This window comes from Mastigoproctus giganteus, chromosome 13 (genome assembly GCF_048544385.1).
Source record: "Mastigoproctus giganteus isolate SK-2022 chromosome 13, ASM4854438v1, whole genome shotgun sequence".
Taxonomy (NCBI): Eukaryota; Metazoa; Arthropoda; class Arachnida; order Uropygi; family Thelyphonidae; genus Mastigoproctus; species Mastigoproctus giganteus.
Window position 1 is genome coordinate 134,583,873 of NC_143587.1, and position 12,763 is coordinate 134,596,635.

Below are 12,763 nucleotides of genomic sequence, written 5' to 3' on the forward strand. Positions count from 1 at the left end.
TGCAGCCGTGAGTAGCTGCTGCTTTTCTTGCATCTCGTTCAAGACAGATTCGTTGAATCGTCGCTCGGTCTGGCTAATCCTCAGCATCCTCCTCCAGACCCACATCTTCAAAGCCTCCAGTCTCTTGATATCTTGCTTGCATAATGTCCAGGTTTCACTTCCATACAGCAGCACACTCCAAACGAATGACTTGGCAAACTTTTTCCTGGTCTCTCTGTCGATGTCTCTACTGGTTAGAGTATTATGCTTGTTACTGAAAGCTTGCTTGGCAAGGGTGATTCTTCTTCTGATCTCTGTAGTGCACTGGTTGTCCTGGGTAATGAAATTCTACGAATTACAAAACTGTTTCACTTGTTCCACTTTGTTGTTCCCCATTTTGGTGTTTTCCTTTCCAACAACTTACACAGCTCCTGCTCTGAGTCAGCTAATAATGCTATCTTGTCCATGAATCTGATGCAGTGAATCTGTTGTTTGTTAATCTTGATACCCTTTGCTTCCTGCTTCATTTTTGTTATGGATTCCTCGATGAACATGTTGAAAAGGTACGGGGATAAAGAGCAACCCTGCCTCACACCTTTCCTGATCCTTGCTTCCTTTACAGTACCATTAATATCTATCTCAGTACGTTGTGTCATGTACAGATGCAGGATAAACCTTCTGTCACTCCAGTCCAGGCCAAAGTTTTTCATGACTCTGAACAACTTCCAATTTACATTATCAAAGGCTTTTGTATATCAACAAAAGCAATGTATGTTCTCCTATTCATTTCCATTCTTCTTTCAAGAATTGTTCTCATTGCTAGAAGCACCTTGTCCCACCTCCAGTTCTGAAGCCAAACTGATCTTGATTGATGACTTTTTCAATCCTTTTCTTGATCCTGTTCTTCACTATGTTCAAGATGATTTTGGATGCATGGGACAGTAGGGTTATAGTCCTGTAATTGGCACAGTCATTAGCATTTCCTTTCTTTGGTAGAGTGATTGATCTTTATTAAAGGCATCTGGGATTTCACCACTTTCATAGATTTTTTTTATCACTTGATAAAGCCTATCTTTCGTGTCTCCTCCCATATTCTTGAGTTGCTCTGCCTGGACATTGTTTGGTCCTGCTGCTTTTTTGTTCCTTAATTGACTTAATGCTAACTCAAATTCACTCCTTGTAATTGTTGGGCCTTTAGCATCATCTTTCACCTTGTCTTCTGTTTCAATATAGTCGTTCTCATCAATTGTTTTTCTCCACAATAGAGCTCTTCTAGATATTCCTTCCAACGCTCACCAATTTCCTCTGGGTCCATCAGTAGGTTCCCTTCTTTGTCTTTAATCATCGTACTCCTCGTTTTGGGATTGTATTGTAATGACTTAATCTTCCTATACGCTTTGTCTGTTCTTCACTTTGTCAAGTCCTCGTCAATTTCTTCTTCCATGTAACAATATCAGGAAAAAAAATTTTGAGTACTTTTCATATCCTTTTAATTTTCAATTTTTCCTGATAGCAAAGAATGAGTAACGGCACCTATTTTTTTTACAAAAAAAGCACTGCAATTACCAATATTACTCTTACAATTGCCAGTATTATAATTACGATTTACAAATTATGGATGTAAAGCATTAAATTTTAAGTTACTGTTACAATTGAAAACAGGAAATCTAAGATGATTACAAAGAGATTAAATTCTTATCTGGTGACAGATTCCTCTTACCAATGCTCCCAGAAACCGGGTGTGCATACAGGCAAGAGGCCTACCAGCAGTTAATTTATAGGAGAGGGATTAACGCCATTCACCAATAGGATAGTGCCAAGTTTTTAATCCTGGATCCAGGGTTTTTAGAAGCCTGTGGTGACCTTTGCTCCCATACCCTTGGCATTGGGGTTCGTGTGCAAGTGTAAGATCTTGTACCAGCCTGCACACCAACCCTGATGTCAAGAGTATGGGAGCAAAGGTCACCTATACAGCATTAAACAGATGAAGTAGTATTCTACTACTTCATTTGTATAATGCCTATCGCACATTATACTCTCTTAATTTTAATTTAACATTGTCCAACTAGCTGTCTCCTTTTTCCAACACTTGGGATCACTGCAACATACCATAAATATGTCAAACAGAATAGCAGTAAGTCTTTTGGCCCCTTATCGCCACAGTGCATTGTGTCTCTACATTCAGCATACCAACTTGACTCCAATGTTGGTAATCCAGTAAGTTATTTTCTTTTCTTTACCTTTTTTCCCTTTCTGTGTCTCTTTTCTCTGCCTCTGTCAGGTCAGCCATGAAATATATGCTTGTGTTACTCTAGCCTACTGCTGCTTTTTGACCTTACTTTCTACCATGCTTAATTCAAATTCCAACATGGCTCCACTGTTTCATCCACATGCTATGTATATTTCATGTCAGAAACAGAGTCGCTGTTTTTCTGGTGGTTTTGACAATTGACCCTTGAATAAGACATTGAAATCATGGTATCTACAGCATTAAGTACTTCTTTTTATTTTATTTTATTATTTTTATTTTTCAGGTATCTTCCAGTTTTTCCATTTATTGTTTATATTTAAAATTTAAAAATTAATAATCATTAATTAGTCTAGTTATTTGTAATCACCCCCCCCCCCCCCACACACACATTTCCTCACAGTATGGCCATAAACACTAGTATGAGGCCTCTACAAGTTTTCCCCAGTAAGAATTTTTTACCCAGTCCATCTCTGACTCAATATGAGCAAATTTCCAAGCAGAAGAGAAAACACCAGTGGAATAAGAAATTGTACAAAGGTGACATAGAACAGAAGTTAGCTCAGGTGCATACATTTTGAGAACAAGTGAAGAAGTACTATCAGGACCTGGCACTTTCTTGGTTTTGGGACTTTTCAAAATTCTGACATCCTTTTAACAGAAACCACTACAGGAGGCATTGAATGGAGTGTACTGAGACTGTAGAATCATGAAACTATGAGGTGGTTTACCAAGATTATCAATATGTGAGAAGAAAAGTAGAATGCTAGCAGGTCAGCGTTATCTTTGACTGAATTCACAATAAAACCATTTTGACAGAGATGGGCAAAAGTTGTGGCCAATAGCTTTGGCAAGAGAGCAGAATGCTCAACTACCATGAAGCAAGATTACTACTCTTAGTCTGTTGAAAATATAGTTTGGGCTGATTAATAATTGCTTTACAAATGTTACAAGCTTTGGTATTATCAGAAAATGAACCTAGAAATTTGGATCTAAGTCAATTCCCAATGTGCAGCATTCTTATCTTGAACAGCCTTAGCACATTTATTGGAAAACCAAGTTTTAGATAAAGGATAAGATTTTAAGGTGGAGTGTAGAATAAAGGAATTCATCCCTACAAGAATAATTTCACTGACATGATCTGAGTGAATGTTGACATCAGAAGACTTAAAACAGTAATCCAACCAAAGAAAAGAAGACTAGAAATCACACAGATCACCTCCATTTTGCATTCTTGTAATGCCAAACAACATGAGGTTGAGAGAGAGAGAGAGAGAGAGAGAGTGGCTACAAGAGAAAGGCTGCATTGGACAAGAGACCAAAACCAAGTCGTGATCCTGGGTACCTAGAGGACCACTCACCTTGACTGTGTACTGGGAAGCATTGTTTGTGAGAAAAAGATCAAGAATGTTGGCTGTGTTGTTAGGATTGTCTAGTATTCTGGTAAGTAAATGTGCAATCTGTGCGAGGTCATCAGTAATTGCAAAAGCTTCAGCATTTCGATCAGCTGGGTCTGTGTGACTAGAAAACGGAAGCCACTGGAGTTGTGAGCATTAAAATCACCAAGGAAAATTACCTTACTGTTAGGCAAGTTGGACTGGAGAAAGTCAAGTTCCAAGTGATTGGTGGAGTTGGGAGAACAGTAGAGCAACAGAAGAATTTGACAGAATGATGTAGAGTTTTTAAGCCAGAGAACATTGAAAAGAGGCGTTTCCCAATTACGAAGTCTCTGACAGGAAATATCAAATCAGACATATGCACAAGTATCACTGTTGAAGTGAAATGAATTGTGCAGTGAATAATTAGGAGATGAGTAGTGGTTGAATCAACTGATAATTGGGATTTATTGATATTGGGAAAACATATGTGGGACTTGGCAGACGGTAAGTAGAAATAGACATCATTAAGATTGGAACTGAGACCATGTATATTTGTGAAATGAATGAGGAATTTGGGAGGTTTTGACCTTTTTTAACAAAAGTTTGTTCTATTAGTTTGGCTGTTCATGATGTATTCACCAGTAAGGAAAGGTGGGGAAGACATGTATGAAGTTATGCAACCCCACCGCATACACATTACTTTTGACTCCCTCCATTCATTATCTTGCAGCGTAGAGGCATTAGCATTAGCATTAGTAGAGGCATTTGATGCAAGAAATCAAGCTTATGCAGCGTCAGCCAAAAAAAAAAAAAAAAAAAAAACCACTTCCACTTCACCCCTCTGTTCGTTCAAAATACCTGTCCAGCTGAGCCTTAAACTTATTTAGGCTATCAACCTCCACCACAAGGGATGGAAGTCTGTTCCACCAACCAACCACCCGCTGGCTAAAGGCAAATTTCCGCACGTATATCCTACATCTGTCTTTCCTCAATTTGAATTTATGCCCTCTCAGGTGATCTTTCTGAGCTAGAGGAAGAATCCCATCAGCATTGAGCATGCTTAAACCATTCAAGGCTTTATACACCTCTATCAGATCACCTCGCTGGTGCCTAGTCTCCAGACACTGTAATTTGCAAAACTTAAGCCTTTCTTCGTAAGAGCACCCCTTTGTTCCATTCACTAATCTTGTTGTCCTTCTCTGTACTCGTTCCAGCAGCTCTACATCCTTCTTGAAATGAGGCCTCCAGACCTGTATACTGTACTCTAGGTGTGGCCTGACCATTGCCTTATACAATGGAATAATTACCTCCTTATCCCTGCTGGAAAAATTCTTGTATATCATTGACAATACTCCATGAGCTACTCTTGCAGCCCATCTACACTGCTCAGAGAACTTCATATCTGCCTGCACAACCACCCCCAAGTCCCTTTCATTCTCTAATACTGTCAGTGTAGTACCACAGAGTTGATACGTTGCTCTGGAGTTGCTGTTTCCCATGTGTAGTACTTTACATTTGTCAATGTTAAACTTCATTTGCCACATCTCAGCCCATCTGCTCAACTTTTCCAGATCCTGTTGCAGCAGCATAGTGTCAGTAGTGTCCTTGACAACCCTGCCAACCTTTGTATCGTCTGCAAACTTGGACATTAAGCTTGATATACCATCATCAATATCATTTATAAATACAGAAAACAATAATGGACCCAACACTGAGCCCTGAGGGACTCCACTAATAACATTAGTCCACGATGAGCAGTGTCCATTGATTACCACTCTCTGTCTTCTCCCCCTCAACCACCCCTTTATCCATAGCAGCAATTTGCCTCCAATGTCACACTGCTCCAATTTGTGTAGCAGTCTTCCATGTGCAACAGTATCAAAAGCCTTTCTAAGATCCAAGTATATAATATCAAAGTTATTCCCTGCATCCAGTTCTTTTGTGACTGCATCATAGTATCCAATCAAGTTGGTCAGGCAAGACTTCCCCTTAACAAAACCATGATGTGTCTGAGCTATAACTGAAGTCTTGTCTAAATGATCCTGCAGTGCTTCTTTAACCAGTGCCTCCATTAATTTTCCTGGAACAGAAGTTAAGCTCACAGGTCTATAAATACCTTTGATCCTCCTTTGTGAATTGGGGTCACATTTGCACTTTTCCAGTCAATGGGTACCTCCCCTGAGTCCAAGGAAGCTCTCATAATTATGGCTAAGGGTTTGCTTACTTCCTTTGCTGCCTCCTTTAATATAACTGGATAGGTCCCATCCACCCCGGGTGCCTTTCTTGTGTTTATCTTCAACAGTTTCTCCTCCACTTTACTCCCAGTTATTTCAAGATTCTGTAGCTTACTGCTAGAGTTGAATACACCTCTGGCATTCCCCTTGCTGAATTATTCAAAATATTCATTTAGTTTGTTAGCTACCTGAGCAGGATCATCAACAGTTGACCCATCAATATCAAGTGGACCAATCTGATTTATCCCCTTCCTTCTAGTGTTTACATAAGTAAAGAACTCTTTGCTGTTTTTCTTTGCATCCCTTGCCAAGGATTTCTCGTAATCTGCCTTCGCCTGCCTAACCTCCTTTGTAACTTGGTTGCATATCAACTTGTATCTATCATAGGCTTCTGTGTCATGTGTTAATTTGTAAGTATCCCATGCATTTGTCTTCTCTGCCATATGCCTCATTAGTTCATCTGACATCCATTTTGGCCTAAACCTTGAACAATATTTCTTAGTTGGTATGTAAAGCCTAGTAGCTTCCAAGATACGTTCTTTGAATGCTTCCCATTTTGAATTTGCTGTTGGTAACATCATCAGTTGGTCCCACTGTATAGAATTTAAATACTGTCTCAGTCCATCGTAGTCGCCTTTACGGAAGCAATAAGCCTTCCCTTTACCCCTAATGGTGTTACCTGTGATCACTGCCACCTAGTGGTTCATTTATCTGCAGATTCTTAATGCATGAAGAATCACTGCTAATAATCAAATCAAGAGTATTACTCCCTCTAGTTGCCTCCCGAACATGCTGATGTAGAAAACAATCATCCAATAAATCCACAAAAGCCCTGCTAGTGTGTGAGTAACCAGCCCCCAAAATCCAGTCAATATCTGGGAAATTAAAATCTCCCATTATAAGACACTCTGATTTACTGGCCCACTCTATTTCCCTGTACAGTTCCTTATTATACTCATCAGAGTCATTAGGCCTATAGCACACTCCTACTCTCAATTTTGATCTCCCAATGTTTATGTCACACCAAACTGACTCCACACTGCACTGTCCAGCGATGTCGACTGGCTTCACTTCCTTGGTTTTTATGTGTTTCTTAACTAATAGCATAACACCTCCCCCCTTCCTATCCTGTCTATCCTTTCTGTAGACGTTGTACTCCCCAAATTGCAGTTCCGCATCCCTTATATCTGTGTAACACCACGTCTCTGATATCCCAACAATATCTGCCTTCGATGTTTTGAGCAATACCTCAAATTCATCAAATTTATTTACTAAACTCCTAGCATTGGTGTACACGCAAGTATACCTGCACCTGTTTCTATTCTTAGCTACCCTAACACAACCCATGTGTTTACTTGTACCGCAATGGCTCCCAGCAGTCTCTGAAATACCATGCATCTTGTTTTTCAGGCTTCTGCTCATTCTAATAGAAGCAGTGCAAGAATCTCTTTCACCTCTGCCAGTGGCTACTGTCAATCTATTGGTCTTTGTCTCTCCCCAAGCTAGCAGTTTTCCGACCCACCTAACACTGCCTCGATAGCATCAGCAAATATTCTTGCACCCTTTCTATTTAAGTGTATCCTATCCCTGTAGAAGCAATCTCTCCTGTTAACAGGTACAGTCCAGGCTGAAAAAAATTCTACCCCTTGAGCCTTGCACAATCTTTCCAGGGCCGAATTGATCGACAAGGCTCTCATCATATACTCCCTCCTATCGTGTCTGGGCAGAATTGCAGACACTTTCAAATTCAACCCTAATTCTCGACTTTTGTTCAACAGTGACCTGTACTTGTTAAGTAATTCTGCCAGTCTCCTACTCTTAATATTATTAGTGCCAACGTGTACAACTATATCACCTTTTGTGCCCTTAAAAGATGATATTCGCTCTACAACGTCATCAACCTTTGCCCCTGGCAGACATACCCTGGTCCTGTTCCACCTATCTTTTTTACAAAGCATGTTCCCCGTTTCCCTGACAATAGAGTCACCAACAACTACTAGTTCCTTCGGGACCAGCGCATTCTGCCTTGGGGGTTGCCTCTGTGTCACGTGATGCCCAAGTGCAAGCTCTGGCGTTGATGTGGGCAGCTGAGAGCTTGATGGGGCCCCTCAATTTAGTTTCTTCGAGGGCATCCACCCTGTCCTTCAAGCTTTCATATAGGCCCACAAGAACGCCGAGTTGTTGCCTGATATCGATACACTCCTTGCATTGCGCACACACAAAGACATCCCCCATGGCAGTATCATGTCCCACCCGATTGCTCTGCAAACATCAAGCAAACAGTGCATTTTATAAGGCTGTGAGTCAGAGGACAACTGCCCCCCTCAGTTCTGCTCTGAGCCACAGCACTTCCATTAGCTTGAGCCTTTTGCTTTGCTGCTCTGGTCTGAGTCATGATTCTATTAATTTATTAATTAATTATAATTAATTATGTTATGTTATTAATTATGTTAAATATAATTAATTATATTACATTTGTAATCTAAGTCATTATATGTATTTATTTAAACGTACAATTTAACTGCTAATGAAGTTCAACTAACGCTATCTAGTACGGTATATAACTATCGTATCACAAAGGCGGGAAAATTACGAACGGTAGCGGAGTTGAAACACGTGGAAACCCTTACCGATACTTTTATGCAATTACAAGGCCGAGTAAAGAATAAATACACCAAATTAATCAGAAAATCACAAAATAATGTTATACTACTAAATTTAAATCAAAAGTTTTAGAAAAACAATAATTTCAAATCTATAAATAAGAAAAATCCACTTAGCGGCTTTGAACACGACCGTCTCTAGTAGCCTCGTCAGCAGGATTATATGCTAGCTGCGAGATTATATGCTAGCTGATCTCCGGAAGCTTCCTAGACATTATCAATAGGTTCAGTCAGGTGGACTATCTAGCGGCTGGCCTACGAACACCATTTTAGAGCTGTACCCTTGAAATGTAAGGAACATTGTATATTGCCATGATGATCATCATAACATCAAAAGACATGAGGAACATAATTTTTTATATTCATATTAACTATATTTTATGGTGCTGATTTTAAACTCATAGCTAGAGATGTGCTCTGGAGACTAAAGATAGGTTCCACTACTTCACGCCTACAATAAACAAAGTGGTGGTATTGCACTGGTTGATGAGAGTCATCTACCACTTAATAACAAAGATGGGCAACATTCTGCATGTGGCGCAGATGCCACACATCCCAATAATCTCAGTAATACGGCACCCAGTATATACTGGGTGCCGTATTACTGGGATTATACCGAGGTTTACTAAAAATCCCACCATCATGAAGGTGCTAGAAGAGGATTTCGTTGTCACAGATTGACCAGATTTTGCTGAAATTCAGTCCACTCGACTCGAGTGTCACCTGAATATTAGTTCATTAGTGCATTAGACTTCTGGGGAGCAAGCCCAAATTGTCATATCTGAGAATGTCTGTGACAGCCTCAAGGACCAAAACTTACTTGGAACTCCAGAAAGCTGGGATCCTGAAGTGTCACCTGTAGGATAGTCAGAGAGTTCCTAAACCAGCAGTAATAACAATAATAATAGTAACCAGACACAACCAATCACTCTGTGTGTGTGTGTGCACTTGGTACCAGTGCCTGTCATGGGGTGGGGAAAAAAGTCATAATAATAATAATGAGTTCTATTCGCAATTCCGAATGACTAAATAAGTGAGAGGAATTTGGAGCCAGGACTCAAAATAGACCGCTGCACACCCATACACCATGCTGTTTGTCATATGCATCACTAATATTATTTGCATACTTGATTAGTAAACACAAAATATTTTATTAACAAGCATTCCATTTTGTAAGATTTTTAATTTATACTCCTGCTTACAATTCAATAACTCATGCTGTTTAACTCACTTTATTTTTACATTGTTGATCTGTCAAAATATATTAATAAGAATAGGAATTCTTGATCCAGTTATCAGCTTCTAAAAAAATCATGAATGTTTAATTTTTTTAATCACTTCTGCTCATTATTTATGATATTCTATGTTTGTTTACTTTGGTAGTTGATTGGAATTGTAATGTACTGCCCACTGGAGTCTTATATCTCTGCTTGGTTAAAGGGTATAACTTGGAGAATAATAGCATTTTTCAATCTTCTATAGTTGAATTAACAGCCATAAAAATAAAAGGCTAGTTGTAAAATTTTTACAATAGAATGCAAGGTTGTAAAGTCTTTTTGGGAACTGTATTTCCAATTTCACTGATTTTTAGCAAACTGGCTCCATCATACCTCTGATTCCATGTAAAATTCGTTTACTCAAATGAATATTTCTTGTATAAATACAGAAAATATCTCATAACATATTTCAGGAACATATTTTTTTTATATTCATATTAACTATATTTTATGGTGCTAGTTTTAAACTCATAGATGCATACCATGTAGGTCTGCCTAGATGGCTGTGGGCCACACACAGCCCATGGTTTGGATGCTTGTGGACTAATGGTTTTTGTGGTTTACAGTATTCTCACATTCTCATTAATGCCAACCTTCCACACTGATGTAGTTTTATGGGATATGACTTTAAATTTTTAAACAGGATCGTGCTCCCATCCTAAAGCTTAGAATGTATACTGCCTTGGTCAATAAGAATAATGTAACACTGACAGACTGGTCCATTCAGAGACCTGATCTGAGTCAAAGTTAGTCATCGTGGAAATTGGAAAAATTGGTGATAGCTTGACCATAGAGTGAATTTCACTTGTCAGTTAAAAACTGTTCTGCTTGAGGAATGGAAAATATTTCTTTCAACACATATGTTGAATTGGTGGAGTGTGAGGTCTACATTATAATATAAGATGTAATAAAAAATTTAGGGATTGGAAGTGTACCTTAAAATTTTGATATTTTAGTGAGTTATGTTCAACAATGTTCAACAATGACTCATCTAGACAGAAATGTATGAATCACTGTTATGATTCAGAAGTGATTGACATTTAACTATCTGTGAAGTTTCTAGTGAAATTGGTATTTCTTATGGAACGTGTCAGTCAAGTTTAACACTAGATTTGAAAATGCAATGCATTCCCCTCGTTGATTATAGATAGCAGCAAGTTCTTGCATGTCAGGATCTTTGTTAGCATGTTGCTGCTGCCGCCGCCACTGCCACCACTGCCACTGACTCATCATTTCTTCCATCGTTACTGGGTATGTAGTTGTGACCCTGAAACAAAGGCCTGTCTTCTCAGTGAAAGATACCAAAGCCCAAAAAAAGAAGACGGTCTCAATCAAATTTGAAGGAAGGCAATCTCAATCAAATCAACGCATATTGTTTTTTGTTTTTTTATTTGACTAGTGGGGTACTGTTCATTATAAATTTGGCTTGTATAGTCAAACAGTAAACCAGGAAAAAATACAAACAGTTCTGCACTGATTGCATAGTATGGTTCAGATAAAACAGCCAGAAAAATGGGCTTTAGGGATTTGGGCATTTGCATCATGACAACACCTGTGTAAAATCAGTGCATTCCATAAAGAATTTCGTGTGAAGCACTCCATCTGTCTTACTGCCTGCCACACTCACCAGATTTTTTGCTTCCCAAGCTTAAAGCCCATTTGAAAGATCATATATTTGCAACTACTGAGGAAATTATTCACAATTTGACACAGGAAATTTGACATTTGAACCATTATAAATTCTAAAAGAAGCCCACCAGGAATGCTTCTAGAAGTTGCAGTCAGTGTATGCATCCTCAAGGAGGCTTTTCAGTGGGTTACAACTGAACAGCAGGGGGTAAGCTTCATCATTTCCATAATGTTAGTTCACACTTTTTGCTATAGATTCATATGTGGGTATTAATACTGTAAATTTCATATGTGCAAAATGATCATGTTACGTAATTATTAGATATTCTTTTTCCAAGATAAGTTATGATGGCTAAAATTAATTTTTCACATATTTCCATGGATGCTGTTAATGTATTTTGATTTTCCTACCAGGTGTATACTGCCCGATGTTGATGCATTTGAGCTGGATGACATGTTGGACAAGCGAAACATAGTAAGTGAAAACAGAATTAATAAAATTTTTATTTATTATATACTAATTTATTCCTGCCATTAATTAAACCATATAATATTAAATTATATTAAAGAATTATAAAAAAAAACATAGATAACCAAGGGTTTATAGTTTTTAAAACTTTTGTATTTGGATTCATAAGAATTTTGTTATATTGATTGTATTTCTGTGATGTGGGTATCTCAGAAATTATCAGGCAAAATTTTCTCTAGGTATTGAAAATCCTGCTTTTCTGTAAAGCAAATCAGGATTTGTAAGCTATTTTTCTCACAGGGCTCTGAAATCTGCAAAGTGACCATGGAAACTGTTGCTATAAGATTAAGAGAAAGTAGATTTTATTATCATTCTTTATAAAATGCCATCTCATGGAAAATATCTATACAAGATTAATTAGAGAAGGTGGGCTTTATTACCATTCTAAATGGAAATTTTCTGTTTGTTCTGCAATGACCACATAGAAGTTTATAAGATGGTGTCTCTAAGAATAGTACTATATTTTTTGATGTTGTGTGGTTATGAACATGTGGTGTGTGTAACTCTGTACTTTTAAACTAGCCACTTGACAGTTATCATGACTACATTAAGTTTAACTGTTATAGACTTCCCAAAATTTGTATGCATGTATGTTGTTTTTTAGATAGAAAATATAGTTTTCAGGTTTCATTATAGACACGATCTCATAAACTGTTTATTTATTTATTTAAATTGTTTATTAACTCCTCCACATGCTTTGAATGAGAGGGAAGAAGGTATCAAAATAAATGGCATGACAGTAAATAACCTGAGATATGCAGATGACACATTTATCTTGGCCATCTTACAAAGGGAGCTATAACTAATAGTAAGCAGAATAGAATC

At 38.1% G+C, this 12,763-nt stretch overlaps 1 protein-coding gene across 2 annotated transcripts in view; it reads left to right on the top strand.

The window, feature by feature from the left end:
* The window catches only part of LOC150076458 ((E3-independent) E2 ubiquitin-conjugating enzyme UBE2O), a 758,089-nt gene that overhangs the window by 108,581 nt on the left and 636,745 nt on the right, over positions 1-12,763 (top strand). For both annotated transcript variants that reach the window (XM_090387793.1, XM_090387794.1), the window contains exon 4: positions 11,824-11,884. In XM_090387793.1, the coding sequence (XP_090243919.1) occupies positions 11,824-11,884 (61 nt within the window). The remainder of the gene's footprint in view (positions 1-11,823; positions 11,885-12,763) is intronic.